General features: G+C 37.4%; 1 protein-coding gene across 1 annotated transcript; it reads right to left on the bottom strand.

Annotated features, from left to right (window-relative positions):
• Positions 1-1,011: 1,011 nt before the first annotated feature.
• LOC134801647 (ribosomal protein S6 kinase delta-1) lies at positions 1,012-21,963 on the bottom strand. Its single transcript, XM_063774268.1, has 12 exons — positions 21,599-21,963; positions 19,397-19,570; positions 17,627-17,725; positions 14,129-14,246; positions 12,903-13,394; positions 6,759-6,865; positions 6,250-6,411; positions 5,026-5,442; positions 4,602-4,708; positions 4,024-4,258; positions 2,601-2,696; positions 1,012-1,844 (listed from the first exon to the last, which is right to left on the bottom strand). Exons 1-12 carry the CDS (start codon positions 21,689-21,691, stop codon positions 1,722-1,724), a joined length of 2,223 nt encoding a protein of 740 aa, XP_063630338.1. The 5' UTR covers positions 21,692-21,963; the 3' UTR covers positions 1,012-1,721.
• Between the last annotated feature and the right edge of the window lie 105 nt (positions 21,964-22,068).

Genomic DNA, 22,068 nt, shown 5'->3' with positions numbered 1-22,068 from the left:
ATCTCATACAGATGGAAATTTCAAAATGCTTATATTGCGATGTATTCATTGTCTACAGAAATAACATCTTTTTCTTGTACAGTCGCCATCAGATATATCGGGGCGGCCGAGGTGCTCAAAGATATCTGAACACTAACGCTTTGAATGACAACAGAGGCGTGTTCAGACATTTGTAAGCACCTTGGCCGCTCCGATATATCTGATGGCGACTGTACGTTAAAAAACATTTAATATGTAAGTATATTATAATAAGTTTAATTTCTAAACCTCAACATTCAACTAGAAAATCGTCGTAATTCTTTACCCACTGCCTTGCCTGAGAGAAGTCGCTGCCCCAATATTACAGGGTTCTATGTTTCACTTTTATCCAACTGAAATTTGAACATTGTCATAGTGACATTAGGGGTCATCCATTAATTACGTCACACGAATTTCTAGGTTTTTTGACCCCTCCCCCCCTCCTTGTCACACTTGGTCACTTTTGGCAAACCCCTCCCCCCTAGTGTGACGTCACATTTCTTCAACGAAATCGGCAATTATTAATTATAAGAAATAAAATTAAACTAATTAAAACGATTATCGTTTCAAAAACTTGTTATTTAACTGTATAGCGAATAAAATAATTTAAATAAATTTTCGGTTACTGATGATGAAGTTAAAAGTGACGTCACAAAGTTTATGACTCCCCCCCCCCCTTGTCACAATATGTCACATTTTCTTGATCCCCTCCCTCCCCCTAAACGTGTGATGTAATTAATGGATGACCCCTTAAGTCGAATTTCAACTATCTTAAAAATGTAACATGACCCTGTAATATTGGGCCAGCGAAGTGGTAGTAGGGTAATTCGCCAGTAACTGGCCACCCCAAACCAAAAATTAATTCTATTCACCTATAAATACAATTCATTCTAGTATAAGGTGACCAGTTATTGAAACATACTAAAATAAATTCTGTTTATAGGTGAATAGAATTCATTTTTAGTTTAGGGCCGCAGTTACTTTTAGAGGCGGACAGTTATAAGTGGCCAGTTACTGGCCACTTATAATACATTACCCTACCTACTTTAAAAGATTGACGTGTCATGGTTATAGTCTATATGACCATGTTCAGCTTCAGCCGGGTATCCTCCAGTCGTTCTGTACTATTGTCCAGTCGATGTGTCGGAAGTACGGGTGTTGTTTGACCAGTCACAGCCGTGACATGTCACGACCATGTCGATGTGTCGGTAGTACGGGTGTTGTTTGACTAGTCACAGCCGTGACATGTCACGACCATGTTCAGCCGGGTACCCTCCAGTCGTTCTGTACTAGTGTCCAGTCTGTGTGTCGCAAGTATGGGTATTGTTTGACTAGTCACAGCCGTGACATGTCACGACCATGTTCAGCCGGGTACAGTCACCTGCAATAATATGTTACACAAAGAAGGCCGCAGAAATATCTGACACGATCTTATTTGTAGAGCCATAAGAGCGTGTCACATATTTTTGCGGCCTTTAAAGAGTAACATATTATTGCAGGTGACTGTACCCTCCAGTCGATCTGTACTAGTGTCCAGTCTGTGTGTCGCAAGTATGGGTGTTGTTAGACTAGTCACAGCCGTGACATGTCACGACCATGTTCAGCCGGGTACCCTCCAGTCGATCTGTACTAGTGTCCAGTCTGTGTGTCGCAAGAATGGGTGTTATTTGACTAGTCACAGCCGTGACATGTCACGACCATGTTCAGCCGGGTACCCTCCAGTCGTTCTGTACTAGTGTCCAGTCTGTGTGTCGGAAGTACGGGTGTTGTTTGATCTCGTCGACGCCGTCGCGGCCGAGACGCTCGGCAGGGTCGTATGTGAGCAGCTGAAAGAAACATGTTCGTTTTGGTTAAAAACATATTCTTCTTTAGAGGAAGTAGGTTCAGAGGAGTCACACAAGCAAAGATAATAAAATAAGACATTAGGACTAAATAGGATAATTATTTTCAAAATATTTAATACTAAAATCGTTATTAGCTAACGCTCGGACAAATAAGAGAAATTATTGAAAAAAAACCGGACATGTGCGAGTCGGACTCGCCCACCGAGGGTTCCGTACTTTTTAGTATTTTTACAAGCTTTTATTTAGTTTCACCTGACCGTTGTCTGTCTGTAATCTAATCTTGCAAGTTAAATTTGGTCCACTTCCCGGTTTCCGATTGAGCTGAAATTTTGCATGCATGTATAAATCGGATGACAATGCAATATTATGGTACCATCGAGCTGATCTGATGATGGAGACAGGAGGTGGCCATAGGAACTCTGTGATGAAACAACGCAACCTAATTGTGTTAGGGGTTTTTAGAATTGTCTCGATGAGTATTAGTTGTCTGTCGTAAGAAAAGTACAGTCAGCGATAAAAGCTTGTACCAAAAATGAAATTTTTGCCAAAAACTTATTTGTTATAGCGGCAACAGAAATACATCATCTGTGAAAATTTCAAATGTGCAAAAAGCCTGGTGACAGACAGACAGACGGACAGTGGAGTCTTAGTAATAGGGTCCCGTTTTTACCCTTTGGGTACGGAACCCTAAAAAACGCGTCTGGATGAAGTCTTTGGATGTGACCGTAAATGTGTTACCTGTGTGAGCAGAGACTCCTCCTCGACGGGTAACTCCTCAGGTAGACCCAGCACCGTGTGGCTCGTGAACACGCTCTTGTGGTAGTGCGACAACGGCTGCAAATAATAATATACACATATATCAATAGAATGTTTGTATTCCTATGTGATGTTGGGAGACTTGGGAGCGCGTCTCACGCATGTTTCATTTGGTTGGTTTTAATGGTGTTAATTTTCCTGCTGTTGAAGTAATTTACTAACATTGAGGTGTACATTGCATTGTAGTCTTATCTGGGATATAATTACAATTTTTATAGTAATATGTAATATACTTACAACTCCACATAACAGCTCATACATAACGACGCCAAAACCCCAGAAATCGCACAGTCTCTCGTCCCCAATTTCCATACAGAGATTATAATACAGTTCGAGTGCCACGAACACGTCATTTGACCCGACGATATGGATAGTGATCGTTGTGGTAGGGATACGTCCAATAAGGGCTCATTTAGACATTTTAGACGATGCGAGAACTCGCGAGTTTTATTACATTGCGGTTTTTGATCGGTCTATTGAATTAACGTAACCAACAGTCCTCAATGTAACTAAAATCACATGCGAGTTCGCGCGCCGTCTAAATTAGCCCTAAGTAATGGTGATATATTGTAAGTTATGGTAATTTATCTACACACATATCATAAACTGTCTATGACGCCTTCAAAATCCGTAAATAATGGCCCACATTACGATAAACTGTTTTGTCACAGCAAATTTCTTATCTGTGAAAATGTGATAATAGCTTCATTACTATATCAAAATCGATTTGGTAATACGTTCAAATTTCGAACATCTCTGAAAAAAAAAAGCAATTTGATTTGACCCCTATTCTAATATCAGTCGAGATGACGTTTTATTCGAAATCAAATGACAATTGCATACAATATTGACAAATCCTGCATGTAAGTTGGTATCGGACGATATGGTAATCGACCCCGACTCTAGTTTGTCTCTGAATTTAAAAAAAACTACGGATGCGTGACATGCGTGAAAAAAGTTTTCTTTTGCCGCCATTTGACGTACAGTTTATATTTTAATTAATTTTTAAGTAAAAAATAATTTGTTTTGTTGTTTTTAAAGTAACTATAACAAAAGTTTCGTGTAAAATGTGCGATAAAGATATTTCGGAGACGCCAGCTCATATCCGCGAGTTCCGCCAGAGAAGAAAGTGCCCCAATGTCGGCTGTAATATGAGGTTAGTGAATATATCATAGAAAGTTTATAATATGTGTGTAGATAAAGCAGTGTATGTAACTGTACATAATTAGGCATTAAAACACTCGTATGATACTATTATGAAACTCATTTCATTCGTTTCATAAACCCACACTCGTATTTTAATGCCTTTCATTATGTAGCAGTCACATAAACTACTATTACTCACCACTCCACACAAGAGCTCATACATAATGACTCCAAAGCTCCAGAAGTCACATATCCTTTCATCAGCCACATCAGCACATACGTTGTACAACTCCGGTGCCACGAACAGGTCGATCCGACCCGACGATACGGACAGTGATCGTTGTGGGAGGGACACGTCTAGTGGGTAGCCGGCGAAGTAGGTGAGGATGACTTGTCCACCGTCTCCTAGGAGGATGTTAGATGGGTTCAGGTCTCTGGAATTCAAATATAATGTTGAATTACATATGTAATTAAAAACATTTTTTAATCAAGTCGACCTAGTAATATAAAAACCGGACAAGTGCGAGTCGGACTCGACCACCGAGGGTTCCGTACTTTTTAGTATTTGTTGTTATAGCGGCAACAGAAATACATCTGTGAAAATTTCAACTGTCTAGCTATCACGGTTCGTGCCTGGTGACAGACGGATGGACGGACGGAGGGACGGACAGACTTAGTAATAGGGTCCCGTTTTACCCTTTGGGTACGGAACCCTAAAAACTAACAAGTTACATACCTATACCAAACAGCTATAAGTAGTATAAGTTAATAATTTACCTGCAAATAACTCCAGCGTTGTGTAGACTCTCTAATGCAGTAAGTATCTGTGCGGCCCAGCCCCGCACGGCCGCCGGCGGGAGTACGGTACGGGGCATTGGTGTCAACTGGAAATGAATCGTTTTCATATATTACGTACAGAAAGCTGCAAAATTGCATGGACACATTAATTAATTCATTCGTAAAGTGGTCATGCAGTTTTGCGGCATGGTGCACTTCGCAAATTCTTCTTCCTCGCGTTGTCCTGGCATTTTGCCACGGCTCATGGAAGCCTGGGGTCCGCTTGACAACTAATCCCAAGAATTGACGTAGGCACTAGCTTTTACGAAAGCGACTGCCAATGGTGTACCTCTCAAATTCATCATATCGTATTCTATCCGTCTGCCGTGTGTATACAATGTTAATTATTAAATCTATTACTCACTCTAAAATGCGTAGGCGACTCCTCTCTCCCATTTTCCTCCTTAACCTCCTCCTCCTCACGCAACGCTCTATCCACATTCTTCAGCAGCGTCTGCGAATTCTTCACCAACTCCTCAATTTCATCACCCTCCTTAACTTCCTCAACTTTCTTCAACGGTTCACTAAACACATTCTCTAAATTAACTTCTCTCGCTGGCGTAGTTGGTATAGACTTAGCATAGTTTTTAATATAGTCTAGTAATTTTTCGCCCGGAGCGTAAGTGAGTATGAGAAAGATGAGGGAATTGGTTTCGATGTAGGCGTGGAGGGGAACCATGTATGGTATGCTGGTTGGGAGGACCGGTTGGCGGGTCTCGTTGGTTCGCTGGAGGAAATATTCGTCGAATTCTGTTAGGTTGTTGGGGATTTTTTGGATCACCTGAAAAAACAAATATAATAAAACAATTAACTTGTTGTGAGGTCTTCTTCTTTAGAATCTTATTTTTTGATGAAAGCTAACATCAAAGGCATTGTTTATTGTCAATAGGTAAATGAGATTTGTAAATAAAACAGGTACAATTTGAAACGTAGAAAAATGCCTTTTTTTAGACCCGACATTTGTGATTTACCAACCTTAAAGGAACTAAAAACTCTAAAAAAGGCAATGCCAATGGAAAACGAACGAGTGATGACAAGAAATATCCCACCAAAAACATTTCGTGTAACATTTAACATTAGCGACTAAAACTCAAAAGCTTATACTGTAAAAAAGTTATCAGATCTCAGCAAAAACCAAGCCCATAAGTCCTAACTTTACTAACCCTACACCTTGGCTTAAAACTATGGCTTGGCCGTTTCATAGATCTTCTATTGCATTATCACAATATTGAAGACATAATTTTTATTTAGTACCTGCCGGGCTAGCACATGATTCTCGCTACAGTATCTCGCGGCGAGATATACTGTCCCTCTTTATTTAACATAATAGTTAGAAAAAGACGGGTAGTCTATCTCGCTACGAGATCCTCCTCCTCCTTAGTCGTACACTCTTGTCATAGTGGTCGTGGTTATGGGTTATCCTTTTCTATGTTTATTGCGGCTGTTGCGATACTCCTCCATCTCTCCGCTACGGGATACTGTCGCGCCAATCATGTGCTAGGCCTACAGGGCCAGACTGTCCGATGAACTCACTTATGTTATGTGACAGGACTTCCAATTCCATGTATATACATATTGTATAACGTACCTTCATAGCGTAGCAGGCCTGTTCGGCCTTGTGTAGGACTAGCATCATGGTATCAGCCACTACGGCTAGCACCCGGTATAGTGCTAGATCTTCGTACGGGCGGCGCAGCATGGACAGCGGCACCGGGCAGTGCAGAAGCGTGGGCGCCGGCTCTGGTATCAGCTATAAAAAAAAACGAATTAGCATAGCATACCTAGAGATTAAAACAAGCCTCTGCTTGTTTTAATGGCAGCAAAACGTCCAAAAAATTGAGAGAAAACGAGTTTTAGTGAGAGTTGATAATCTAAAATGCACTAGCTATTAGGCTATTTGGTCAATACTGTGGATTAAATATTACGCTATTGGATTTTTCTTCAAATCTTTAAAACCACCGAAAGGAGAGAATTTGTAGGAAGAAGCATGAAATTCGGCCATGTCTCAAAAATTGGGAAAATCAATTAGGGACAGTACATATGAATTGTTTGACATATCCCGAAGTTACACTCGGGAATGAGAAATGGATGACTTACGCTTTCCTGAACGTCGCAGAGATGGTTCTTGTAGATCTCCTCGGCGTAGGAGAGGTACTTGTTGGTCTTCTCCTTGATGAGGGCTCGCCTCTGAGGGTCTGAATCCGCTGCAAACATACAATAACAATACTTGTTCAATTAACACATTACCTTCCTTTGCAATGCGCGGTCGGAAAAGATAGGGAAATAAAATAAGTAAATATGAATGACAGACTCAGAGGACATTCTCTGAAGCTGACACGGACGCAGAGTAGTAGCAAGAGCAACCAATAGTGAAACATTGATTGATGTTATTTGTTCTAGCCTTAAAATTTCCGATATATGTGTAAATTTTATTCCAGATCTAAGTAGTCATGCGTTTATATCGTGCAAAGTGAACATAACTAAGGCTAAATATCCACCAAACTGTATAATATACCGTCCAATTAAAGACATAGATCTAGATAGTTTTAATTCTGATATTAATAATATAAAATGGGAAAATGTTATATCAAACGATGTTAATCATTCCGTAATTACTTTTAACGCATTTTTGCTGACTTTGTTTGACCGATATGCACCTTTAAAACGCATTGTATTCAAAGACTGCTCGTTTCCATGGATTACATATACCATTAAAAAATTAATGACAAAACGGGACGAAGCATATGCAAAGTACAGACATAGTGGCCTAGATACTCACAAAATATATTATAAAGACATGAAAAAGGTAGTCATTGATGCCATATACAAAGAGAAATCTGCATATTTCAATAAGTACATTACCTCTCAAATAAAAGATCCTCGCGCTTTATGGAAACACGTTAAAAAAAACATAGCTGACTTTAATAAAAAAGATTCTGAAATACCACAACACTTATTAGACCCCAATGGCATAAATGACTTCTTTCTTGATGTTCCTGGCGAAAACAAAACTAGAATATCTAACTTAACATATTACGAATTCAATAGACACAGCGATGCACACTTTAAACTTAAGCCAGTAACAGAAACCACCATTGATAAAATAATACGCTCCATTAGCACCCAGGCCCAGGGAAATGATAATATATCACTCGATATGTTATTAATGACCTTACCACGCACATTGTCTACTATTACAGCTATTATTAACCAGTCGATTGAAACAGGCGTTTTCCCTGGAGCCTGGAAAAGTGCTGTGATAAGACCCATCCCTAAAGTTACTTCACCAACTAATTTCAAAGATCTACGTCCCATAAGTATTCTCCCTCTCATGTCTAAAATATTAGAGAAAACAATATGTATGCAATTAGTAGAATACCTCGAAGGACAAAATATTCTCCCCTCCAATCAATCAGGTTTTCGAAAAAAACACAGCACAACAACTGCGCTTCTTGATGTTGTCGATGACATTCTCACTGCCCAAGATGGCGGAAAAGCCTCAATTCTTGTTTTACTTGACTTCTCGCGCGCTTTTGATACGATCAATGTTACTTTATTGCTATCCAAATTAACGTACTATGGATTTGACCCTAAAGCGGTAAATTGGTTTGCTTCTTATCTTGGTGAGCGCACCCAAAGGGTAGAATTACGCAACTCACAGGGCGTTTCAATGTTCTCAGAAAAGTCTATAGTCACCAGAGGCGTTCCCCAGGGATCAATTCTGGGCCCTATTTTATTTTTACTATACAGCGCAGATATAACCCACAACATCAGCCACTGTAAATATCACCTATACGCAGATGACCTACAAATATATACCTCTTTCAAGCCTGAAGACACTCACTCAGCTGTAGAAAAAATTAATCAAGATCTTAGTCAGATAGCAGTCTGGTCTGAACAAAATAGTTTAGTTTTAAATCCTCTAAAATCAAAGTTCATAGTAATCGGTTCAAAATTTCAGATAGTAAATACCACATCTCGCAATCCGCAGGTCCATATTTTAAACGAGAGCATAGCTCGCGTAACTGAAGCTAGGAATCTTGGGGTACTGATAGACGAAAGGCTACAATTCGAAAAACACGTCCTAGAGAATACTCGAAATTGTTTTTATCGCCTTACAGTTTTATATAAGATCCGTGATCACCTTAACATAGACATGCGTATTAAGCTTTGTGATTCACTTATCCTGTCAAAACTCAATTATGCTGATACAGTAATTGGAGAGTGCCTATTATCGCGTACAAAAATGCAAATACAAAGACTACAAAATGCCTGCGCCAGATTTTGCTTTCCTATACCAAAGCGCGCTCATATTACACCATTCATAAATCACAGTAGACTGCTTAAAATGGAGGCACGTAGAACGCTACATCTTGCTACTTTATTATTTGGAATAATAGATAGCAAAACACCCTCGTATCTTTTTAACAAACTTACATTTTCTCAAATGCTTGAAAGACATGCCTCCCGCCTTATCTGCCCGAGACACAGTTCGGCTAGCTTTCGTGGTAGCTTCCGGTACGCTGCCACGCGATGCTGGAATAATATTCCTCCGCCAATAAGAAACGCAGCATCACTTTATTCATTTAAAAACAAGTTAAAACATCATCTTATTACACATCAAATTTCTCACTCCTAGTCGCCTGTGTCTCTTTATTTATCATTTAAATAAATATTTTTTTTAAGTTGCATAAACATTCCTCATTCATCTCTGTTTCCATACTAAGTACCTGTTTTTAAAAGAATTCTGATTCTGTTTTTATGCCGGCCATTGTAATTTTATAATACTACCTGCTTCGCATTGTTTTTTATATGTTTTAGTATGTTTAACTTAGTAATGTTTTATTTCTTATTTTATAAGTTTAAGGGTCCACTGAAAATCAGCGTCGTTGCACTAAGTGCTCCGACATATGCTGAGTGGTATCCTCTTTGAGACAACCAATTGCATAACTATATCACATGCTTGTCATCTATTAATTTTAAGATTGTGTTGTTTCAAATAAATTATTTTCATTTCATTTCATTTCATTTCATTTCATTTCATTTCATTTCATTTCATTTCATTTCATTTCAACCCAACACAACACTTACTGTCTATATGATATATGATCTTGATAGCACACGCAGTGCAAGTGTCATTATACGTCATCATTTTATAGAAGTTTGACGTTTAAAATAACACTTGCACTGCGTATGCTATCAAAATCGTTGATGACTTCTCTTGGCACTCTAACCGCGTAGTGAAAGCGTGGAACAGTTTGCCCGAATCCGTAATCAGTGCACCTTTAGTGAACCCTTATAAAAACAGACTTGACGAATAGTGAATAAAATCAAGCGTTACTTTGCGGAAATCCATATTAATTAAAACGAAAATATTACTTTGCTAATCCGCGAAAAGATAACGTGCTAGTCAATCAGTTATACTTACTTGCGTATTTTTACATGCAATTAATATTCCCACCCTCCCACCGCAAAAATAAATACGCAAATAAATATAACAAACCACCACCAAAAGAACACTCTAAAAAAAATTTGGTTGGCCCTATCAATATCTTGATAGTCGTAATCAAGCATCTTGATTCCATACGAGCCTAACAAGAACTTAGACGCATCAAACAAGGTAATTCTGATTGCTATTACTATTGTTATGTAACTGAACCAATTAAGATCTTGTTCAATATTTACATGGAAAATAATTATACTAACTAATTGATCCTAGTAAGATCAACTAAGGGCTTGATAATTATTATCATTATACGTAACTGTACCAACTAAAACAAACAAGTTAGTTTAACTAAGATATAAATCAATGTTAACATGAAGAATTACTGTATTAACTATTTGACCCAAATAAGATCAACTAAGAACATGATTACACCGACTTATGCATTTTATTAGCCTGAACTAAGATATTGTTCAATTTGAATCTTAATTGTTTAATCATTTCAACTATGAAGCTTGTTTAGTACAATACCATTCTTGTTCAATTGTACTATGACTTACTTTGTCTCATTTACTAATACATGCTAATACATTTCTTTCAGATCTCTAGTTTTTATACGCGCCGTGCTGAATAATGCTGATGGTCCTCGTTATTATACTCAAGGCATTAGTCTTAAATACTAAGATATACATTTATTTCAGATCTTTTTGGCGATCGGCCTAGACCGGTTTAGCTTTACAAACATGGGAGGAGGCGTGCTTGTGAAATGTGAAGCCATACCGGTCTAGGCCGATCCTCAAAAAGATCTGAAATAAATCTGTAATCTGTATTACCTACTTAGTATTTAAGACTAATGCCTTGAGTATAATACGAGTACGACGACCAGCATTTATTCAGCACGGCGCGTATAAAAACTAGCACAAAGGAAATTTATCAAATTTAAACGAATAAGTAGTTAATAAAATATTACAACAAAGAAAGGGATAAAACATAATTAAACTAAATCAGGCCCGTAAAGTTTTATGAAAAGGGGGTAAATGAATAAAACAAAAAAATATTATAATAAGATGTTATTTATTCATTTAAACATTTTGAAAGTACACTACACTCACAGGGTCACTACGCGAGTTTGATTCGGATTTCACTGGTTATTTTTAGACAAACAAATCACAGGATTCCACACATTTGACAGTTTAAAACCCGATCTTCACGATTGAAATTTTTGTATTTGTGAATTTCAATGGCTTCTCTTACCGATCTTGGTATATAGTGGTGTCGAAATGACCTTAGGACTATGCAACTCGATCCAGTGATTATTGTACCCGACTCAAGGAGAGGGCAATAGCTGACTTGCGAACGTCATTGTTCTTGACCGCAGCGATGTGTTCTTTAATTCTGCAGGCAATAGTGCGTTTGGTCTGCCTAATGTGCGAACTACCACAACTGCACTCAACTTTGTACACACCAGGTTTTTTCAGAGGAATAAGTAATTGAATGAGCTTAACGCAACTGCATGCTACTGGGACTGACTGCTCGCTCGCACGGTGGCACACGCCGCGAGAGGGGCGCGGGCGGGGCGGAGAGCGGGTGTACAGGCGCTCCCCCCACTTAACTCTTGATTGATCGGATTAACCGATTATTTAATTGAATTATTAAGAAAATCGATTTAACAAATAATTCTTAGTAGAATGGAATATTAGTTTCGTAATTAATACAATAATTTGATCATAATGGGATTGAATGTTTTATCTTCGTTGTTCTAAATATTATATGTTTAGTTGATTGAACTACCAAATCTTATGTAAATCAACAAAGACAAAATAATCAAATTAACTATTAAAATGTTCATAACTATTAACATATTTATCTGTTTTAATTAATTTGTTAAGGATTGAATTAACCTACGTTACATAATTATGCCAACAAGTTAATAATAGATGCAAAGTATACAATTGTTAGGATTAATAACATACCTACTTTATTAGTTCAATTACAGATACACTTATTGTTTTAAGTAATCAGCTTTCTTTGATTTATATAAGATCGTTATTGTTGTAATTAACTTAACGTCAACTAAGAGAAAACTGCTCTTAGTTGGTCTTCATTTTTTAGAGTGAATAATCCTCTACACGTGTTTCGCCTCTCTACGAGGCATCCTCAGGAGTTGTTGACGGTCTGACGCCCGGCAACGGAAACACGTATCTTTTCGCGGATTAGCAAAGTAATATTTTCGTTTTAATTGACTTGACGAATATTTTATGAATGGACAAAACACAAGTGCAGGACATTCATGTGCGCGTATCAGTGATAAGCTGCCAGTGCAGTTTATTGCACCATTTTATTCCGCTCTTACTTATTTCAAACTCGAAGTTTTCACAATTGTACGCCTGCACATATTCACACAAGAATAGGAAATTCATTTTAACATATTCTCACTAGATAATAATCAATTAATCACTTATGGTGTTCCACTATTGAGTGACATGGATATAATGAGCACAAGCGCTTATCCGCGAGTTTGTGTGGATACTAAGGATTTAATTGCACCAAAGATGATTGTAATAGAGAGGTAGTCTAAGAATTAGACTAGGCCCTTAGTTTGACATCCAAAACAGACGGCGATGTACTGCTCGCGAGTTACCGCAAAATGTATGGAGCTGTACAGCGCCATCTCGTTTACCTGTCAAATTCGAAGCACGAAATGGTCTTACATTTTCATCTTACTCAACGCGTGGCCTTCGTGTAATAACACCTTTTACGAGCAAGTGTGATGAAAAAGTTAAATATGTAATACTCACTCTGAACTCCAATCAGCATCTTCTCAATCCCCGACTTGTAAAAATCAAACGCCCTCCGATATTCTCTCATATCCTCACACCGCGCCGCCATGTTCAACAAATACCCGGCTTCGAAAACATAACTATCCTCCGTCCTTGTCTTACTGTCCACGTTAGACAGGGACGTCTTACTGTACAACGACATTCGACTGTTACTTCGACTTGAAAGCGTAGAATTTAAGGATGAAGTTTCTGATTGTTTTGGTACGTAGTTCTCTAAGCGGGAGCTAGATGGCGCGTCAAAATTAATCAAATCTGGTAGCTTATTTTTGACAGCGCTTTTATTTTGTACGGTGAGTTTGGAGAGTTGGTCATATAAGTCGTCGTTGAGGCTCTCGAGGGAGTTGAGGGATTCGTTGGAGGAGTGGGGCTTGATTTCGACGACGGCCGCTTCGTAGATTGGGATTTGGGGGATCGATGCGAAGTCTGTTTCGTCGCGGGTCTCTGGTTGGTCTGAAAACAAAGTAGAAATAGATATGTATTTGCCAGAAATGTGGTAGGTACAGAAATAAGGTGTTAACATGTAATTTTGCACTAGTAGTAAGTAGTATAGGCATCTAAGCTTTTAAATGTACTTATGTAGTTGAATGCTGAAATTTGTTTATTTGTAGTAAATCTTGAAATTGACTCAAGTAAATCATAGAGCCAGTTGAGTATAGTTTATATTAGAAGATGTGGTTGATTCAAATTTATATTGAAATAAAAAGCCTCAACATTTACTTTTAATAGTCCTATAACACTTTGGAAGAAAACTTTTTAGTATGAATGTGATACCGTTGTGCGTTTTGCCTGTTTTTTTTAGGATACTTACTGCTTACTAAATATAATATAACTGAAATAGGTGACATACGTCAGCTTTGTCTCGTCAGAAGACGCGGTTCGATGGTACTGGAGGTATCGATCCCGTTTTATTTCGTATATGACATACATTTAAGTTTATCAATCAATCATTTATTTCAGACATAAGCCCATATTTGTTAGTAATACAATATAATTAATCTTAATGTGCTAATGTTAGTAAGTACACATTAAATTAGAAATAATAAGAATACAAAAATAGCTTATTTACTATAACAAAGACTTTCCCACCCCCGCATCGACTAACTCCCCCCCTTTCTACTATGTCCCCGGATCAAAAACTATAATATAACATTGCCCACAAAACACCTGTCTTCCGGAAGACTTACCTGTGCGTTGTGGGCTTCGTTCCCGCTCTAGCGGCAGCGGCGGCGCGGGGGAGAGCCGCAGCGCCGCGCGGATGGACTCGATCGCTCCTCGTGTAGGAGACGGCGCAGGGTACCCGCTCTACAAGGGTTACATCACAAAACAAAGAAGTAATAGAAGTGAAACGTACGTCTATAGCGTGTGGCAAGATTAAGCCTTATTGTACCACAGACTATTGTCAGTCGTGTGTCAATTCAGTATGGCGCTTTTGCGATGTCAGATGTGAAAACGATTCCAGGAAAAATTAGAAATAATTACAAATATGCCGCGCTGCTCCATTTTGCAGTGTAAAAACACTAGCCGAACAAAAAATATTACATATGGAGGCATTTTATATCATCGGTAAGTATTATTTCAAGTAATATTTCAATATTTTTTACATTTTCGGTTTCCGCAAGGATTTTTGGATTGTTTAGTGCAAAAATCAAATTTATGTAAATGAGATAAGGTTGATATCTACTTAGCGTCAAAGTCATGTACGGGTGCGCTATTCAGCCACAGTGCGAGGACCATATCAAAAATGTTATCGATGCCGATGTTCGTATTGTTTATGTTCATACATGTTCTTAATAATTTATTTTTGTTTTGCCTCTGGATGATCATTTCGAAAAAGTCGTCGCTTATGCACATTTTATATTATGTACAAAATATGTATTCTTACTTATTTATTGCTATTCAATGGATTATTTGATTTAAAGTTTTTCTTATAGTATTGCATCCATGGATACATATTTGTCAATTTTGTATATTAAATACGAGTAGGTAAGGTGTCAGTTTTAAGCTGTCACATAATTTTACTGCCGGGTATTTGCTGGCCAGTCTAAAGCCCGCTCCACACTCTTGGACAAATCTTAAACCGGTCATCACATTCGACCTTTGACTAGACTTTTGACACTTGTTTGACCCATATCGTTTCAATATTTAGTATTTGACGTATCTCATTGTTCGAATACGGCTGTAAAGTCTCCTCTCGGAGTTGGACGGTCAGATGACAGTCTCTTTTGTAAAAAAGAGTGCATAAGCCAATTCTTGTTGGTTATTTGAAAGGGCCGGCTCGCGGGCCGTGGCAAATAGCCGGAACAACGCTAGGAAGAAGGAAGATGATGGTTGCGCGACATGTAGCACGTAACTGAGGACGCGGACATCACGCGGGGTGTGCTAAGGAGTAATAGTTTTTATTATATACTCGCTTACAGTTATATGCGTGGTTGGTGGCTTGATTACTTTCAATACGAGCATTTTTTTATTAAAAAGTAAGTAGGTACCTAATCGTCGCCAGAAAATATAGTAATACATATGATTGTATAAAAAACCTGAGTAGTTTACGTGTACACTAATCATTAATAAGCGTTTATCGATATCACACCGAATCATGCACATCCCTATCGCATGTGTCAACCTCATAGTCGAATATTTTATCCTATCGCATTCACTCTTGGAAAAGCCATGCAAGTGTAAAAGCAATAGAGCATAAATGTCAATTTACAAAAATAAAAATCTTAGTGCGATTTCGACATAATTTTCTTTGCTGTAAAGTTCAAATTATTGAGATGGGCGAGGGCTCATAATCCTTTTCGAAATGAAAAAATATGGCCAATTTTTGTGACAGCGTTTTGGCGACATAGGTTTCCATACTAATCCAGGCACATGTCGTTTCCCGTCAGAGCGCGGCGCGCTCATTCTTTCTTCCGTGGGTTACATATACAGTCACTTCAACCAGCAAACATAACAAAATAACTCAAAATTTGTATTTGATTACTTTGCCTCACATGTGGATAAAATGGTGAAGGAAAACATCGTGAGGAAACCGGACTGATCCCGATAAGGCCCGGTTTCCCCTCTGGGTTAAAAGGTCAGATGGCAGTCGCTTTCGTAAAAACGAGTGCCTACGTCAAATCATGGGATTAGTTGTCAAGCGGACCCCAGGTTCTCATGAGCCGTGGCAATATGCCGGGATAACGCGAGGAAGAAGAAGACATGTGGATAAAATGCAACTTTGCTATCGGTTTTTGAACAATCAAGAGAGCCTTTACCAGTTGGTGTGGTGAAATAGTTATTTGTTTTACAAGGGGGCAAAGTTGTTGTTTAACCGCTCGTGCTAATATTGATACCCGAGCAAGCGAAAGATTCCAAAATTGAACCACGAGCGTAGCGAGTGGTTCGAAAAATGGAATCTTGAGCGTTGCGAGGGTTTCAAAGCACGAGGGTTAAACAAAATTTGCCCCCGAGTGAAACACAAAAATTTTCACCACACCAACCCGAAGCAAATATTAAATATAATCAAACAAAATCAAATTCAAATGAATGTTATTAAATGTTTATCATCCAAAATCATCATTTAAAAGTCAATTCTACCAGCAAACATAAGAAAACAACTCAAAATTTGCATTTGATTACTTTGCCTCACATGTGAATTACTGATAGCAAAGTGCAACTTTGCTATCCGTGTTTGAAGTGCAAAGTAAGCCTTTCCGAGCTGGTGTGGTGAAAAATATATTGTAGTGTCCAACCGAAATTTTATTACGTTTTCGGCAGGTTTGGGCATAAAAATCATCCGGCCGAAATTCGCTTCCGGCCAACTTTTACCCAAGATGTCGATATGTCAACTTTTTAGCCAGTCTTCTACGGCACCACGGGGACAACAACGTCCGTAAAATATAGACATATTTTATTTTAAAGAGTTATATTATACACAATTTTGGTACACATACCTCCTCAACGCCCCAAAGATATTTGAAAGTTTTTACAACTTTAACAACATAACCGTTTTCGCATATTTTAACCACATTACCCACAAAACTATACATGTTAACACAAAGCAATTTTAATCCAAATGAAATGACCCAGCGAAAACTACATACATTAAATAATTTAATTTAATAAATTCTAAAGAGACACACAAACAATAAAAACTGTTAATATTTATAAAAAGTCTATAGTATTTTTCAAACTCAGTGGGTACGGTGACAAGTGAGGACACATCTCCGTATTATTCATAACATGAAAACGTCAAATCTCGCAAAATTGTATTGATCACTATAGTATTTTGCAAACTCAATGGATACGGTGACAATAAGTGAGGAGTTGAGGACACATCTCCATATTATTTATAACCTAAAAACGTAAAACATCGCAAAATTGTATTGAGATGACATCTGTCAGCGTACCCTTCCTGCTTGAAAAATACTATAGGACTATTAGGTACATCATCTCAAAAATATGTCCCATAGCTCTTATGTCAGCGAATTAAGAACTAATGGGACATATTTTTGAATAAGTTGGCTACACCCATATTTTTACAATAGACTGTACCTAAGTCAAAAAGGTTAGAGTAACTTACCAGTCTTTACAAGTAAATCGTCTCTTGTTCCAAACAACTTTAAAACATGCTAATTATGAATAGACATGTTAATTATGATTACTAAGCAAGAAACTACGTCATCAATAATGATAATGATTACCTGCAGGAAATGAACGAATTCCGTGCTCGTGAACAGGAGCCGATGCTCGGCAATGAACTCCAGAACTCTTTTGATGGCCTTCGCGCGTTCCTCGATCACCTGCAGTGAAAAACATTGAATTTAGTTTTGAGCACTCAGTTCCTTTATGTGACAGAAAGAAGGATGTTAAATAAATATTATAGGACATTATTAGACAAATACAAAAATATGACAACGCCAACTATATAGCATATTGACGAACTGAGCCTACTAGAAAATCATCGTGCAACTTCTTGAGGCTGCGTTTCCACCAGAAATGCGCGAGGATGCGTATGCGTAACGAAACGAGGGATGTGTTAATAGAATCACTTCACGCTGACCGATGATAGGTAAATGAAATGTTCATATTGGTTCACATCCCTCACTACGCGTCCTCGCACATCTCTGGTGGAAACGCAGCCTTACCAACCGCCTAAGATAGGTGGAGAGTTATAGATAGCCAGTTTGATACATATTCTTATGAAACGAACTATTTAATCTATGTTATAGATATTTTGTAACTTCGTGAACATTGCCAATTAAAAAATAATTTTAATGCATAAACCTAGCATATAATTATGACTAGACGGTTGTGCGTTCCGCTCTCTTGACTCTAGAAACGGTTTAGACTAGCGTTAGAGCACACTCATTAATATGAATATTTAAAAATGTTGAAAACTGACTCAAATAGTAAGTCACACACAAGTTAATATAATATCCTTTCATATGGTCAAAAATCTTGGCTATAATATTGGGTTTATACAAACTTCCTCGGTTGTGATGTATAAAACAAAAAAAAAATATTCTCAAAAAAAGGCAAATAGATGACAAAAAATTCAGCCAGGATCCTTATTGTACACAGGCAAGAGGTTAAGGGCCAAGACGAGACAGGTGGGATTTTCTCAAATGATAATCGTAAGTGGAACGAAAAAATTATGTTACGTAAGTACACACCGATATTTAGCTAATTGCAAGACATACTTACAGGCAGATGATTCATTTATTCTTCAAGTGGGGAAAAAAATAACATTGATTCAAACATTTCAAACAAAAATAAACAACCGCTCGTTGATACAAAGTTTAGTACTTTTCACATCAAACAAAACAAGTAATTTAACATTTGTAACAACACTTGTACTGGTACAACTATGAAATAACGACTACAGACTCAATGGGGCTGACCTTGTTTAATTCCACTTCCTTCCTTACTTTCCTTACTATTTCTTTTGTATGGTTGCTATTCGTACACTGAGAGAAAAATCATTAGTAAACTAAACCAGGAATTAAAAAACAGTTCTGTACTGGGGGAAAAAATGAAGTTTAGTAATAATTATAGACGTTTCACTATTTCTGTAAAGTACATATATTTATTTCTACAAACAGCTCAGTAATCCTAAATCTAATTTCAACAAACAGATAATAGAAATTGCAAGAACTAATAGAAATTGCAAAAGTCAATTTGTTCCTATTAGTCGACTCTCCTTGTCCCCGGATTGAGTTTATTTTTGTAATTCTAAGTGTGTTTTTGTTATCCTTTTCTCTCAGTGTACCATCACCCACATTTTTAACTGTACATTGGTGGACCTTTTGTAATAAGGTCTACCGATATACAGTTAGGAGTGTTGCTGTTTGTATTGTACCTACGGGTTTTCCCCGGATTTGACCTGGTTTGTGTAAGGTTTTTAAATGTCAAGAAGATTTTTTTTCATTGAACTTGGCTCCCATTGTTACATTTGTTTCTGATGGCATTACCTCTTTCTGGAAACGGCGGAAGTAGCTAGTACTTGGCAGGGTGCAAGTGCCCCGCGGCGGGAGGTGCAGGCCGGCGTGGAGGGCGCACATGCTCCGGTGGAGTCGCCGGACGTCGCTGTAGCGCTTCCAGACAGAGACAACAGTAACTGCCTCCGGAGCATCGATTGGGAATAGCTGGAATGAAATTTGATCATCATACTGCAATTCCCTTAACTAAAATAGTGTAATTTCATTATGACATAGTAATATAATATGAGTTTGTAACTATTTAATGTTATAATTTGTAATGAAACATTTGATAGAATTGTATAATATTAGAGTGTATAATCACATGAAAATAATACTAACATCACTATTAGCACGTACTATTAACCATAATGCAAGAATTATTAACATGACATGCAATAGCCATTCAGAATTTTTTGTGTTTTGATTACCTATTGTCTTCTCATCTTAGAAAAAAAAAGACCAACCTGTAAACTGTTTTTTAAATAAAACAGAAAAACATAAAAGAAATAGTTATTCAACATATGTATATTGTCTCTAGATCCTAGCAACCACATGTTGTCATTGAAGCAGACAATAACCACAAGGTGCACGCCTTGTTACACTACTCTATATTCAATATATTCTTGCATGCTCAATATGCATACACATAACATTGCCCACACCGTTAACTGTACAATGTTGGACCTTATGCCATTTGTAATAAGGTCCACCGATGTACAGTTAGGAGTGTTGCTGTTTGTACATGAGTCATCGACACTAACATTGTGCAATAGCATCTACGGGTATTACCTCTTCTAACAAATAACTTATTATTATTATCCGAGTTATACAGATATTTTATTCAACAAACAGGTTTGGAGATACCAATCTGAACCCAAAATGGTGATACATAATTGACATGTTACATTACAGAACTGTATAAAAATATTATCAAACTACACAACGGGACTTAATCGCGTATTTACAACACGGGGACAACGCCGTCCTCGAAACGTAAATCTTAAAACTTAAATACCGTCCTAAATACTTGAGTCCCATTGTGTAGTTTGATAATGTTTAATAATCGTGAAAGTTTAAATCAGTGTTGTATAAAAATATATTTACACAGATTATTTGAATACAAAGTGCACTTTTATTTTTTGCAAAATGGCTTTTTATATTTCAGGCTTTTTTTATATAAAAGAAGATGAAAACGCATAACTTTACCTTTTTAATTGCATTAGAATGTAAGGTCATGAAAAGTGATTTTTCACATCACCTATTCGGAAAGGGGCTTTTTCCTCCCTGCTAGGAGGGATCAAAGTGGCACTTTTCTTCCCTGGTAGGAGGGATCCAAGTGGTACTTTTCTGTTATAGGACACATTTTTTTTTTTCATTTTTACATACAATATTTTTAGCTTTAATAGTGTTTTGATAGTTCATATATAGCTCATAGTTGATTTGAAAAGCAGTATGTGTCACACGGTATCAAAATTATTTCGTCTTGGGCGTTAACACTTGAATCCCTCATTACGCTCAGGATTCTACTTTAGAAGCCATCGCTTCATTCAGGATTTAATATACGCCCTTGACGGAAATATACCATTTTGATCCCTTGTAACACAAACTACTATTGAGATAATTTTGCTTAGCTCTAACGTGTTTTGTTTAATAATTTGGTAGAAACATAATAGCATGTTTGTCTACAAATATTCCGACTTAGTTTAACTAATTATTTTATAGAAAAAGGACTTATAACGGCAGTGGTAGATAGTATAATCCATAGCGGCGCTCAGTACTTTGTTTTGAGGAACCCTTGTTTTCTTTTGATAACAAACAATACTTCTGCTACTGGGCCAATCCAGCACTGTTTCAAGGTCTAAGACAAAGTTCTGCAAACTGTTAAGAAGCGTTAACAGCAGTAGAAATCGGTTTTGAGAGCCACTAAATAATTCAATCAATAGTTAATAAGAAGTTAAATAAAGTTATTTAAGAAACCTAGGTATAGGTAATTGGATTTGTTTTATTTAGTATACGAAGCATACACCAGCTGTAATAAACAGTAAGTAATAAAATAATTACAGAAATAGCAAAACTATAAAACACAGGAAACAGTAACTAATTAAAGTGATTAAAACAACAATAAAAATTGTAGGATTGTAGCTAAGAACGGGACAGTTGCAGTAAAAAATGTTTTTCCATATTAACACTCACCACTGAAGTTATTTTGTAAATGGTGAAACCATTTTTGTGTTTCGCCGTTTCGTCGACTGAAAACCGGCGGACCCACTTGTCTTTTCCCGACATTGTGCCTTTTTTACCACTTTTACGTATTTCACATCATGTCTGGGCACTACATAACACTAGCATGGAGAGAGGAAATGTTAATTGCTTTAATTAGTGACATGAATTGAAAGGATTTCGCTTAAAATATGCACTAAATGGTAGTGAAAACAAACATTTCGTTTCGCTGATGTACATTTTCTTTCACTTTGGTTACGGAACTGTCAAATTGACAGCAGGTTTAAGTAGACGCGTTACAGATTTTGCGCATGAGAAATAAAATACTGCACTGTGGAGTACAAAGCACGTAAGTAGTATTTTGGACACAAGCATTAAATTAATTTATAAAATAGATTATTTATAAGTATAAGTCTACCAGATTTTAAAGTTAAAGCTACTAT

This window comes from Cydia splendana, chromosome 2, assembly GCF_910591565.1.
Source record: "Cydia splendana chromosome 2, ilCydSple1.2, whole genome shotgun sequence".
Classification (NCBI taxonomy): Eukaryota; Metazoa; Arthropoda; class Insecta; order Lepidoptera; family Tortricidae; genus Cydia; species Cydia splendana.
Note: the sequence above shows the minus strand (reverse complement) of the source record. Positions and strands in the feature narration are given on the sequence as shown.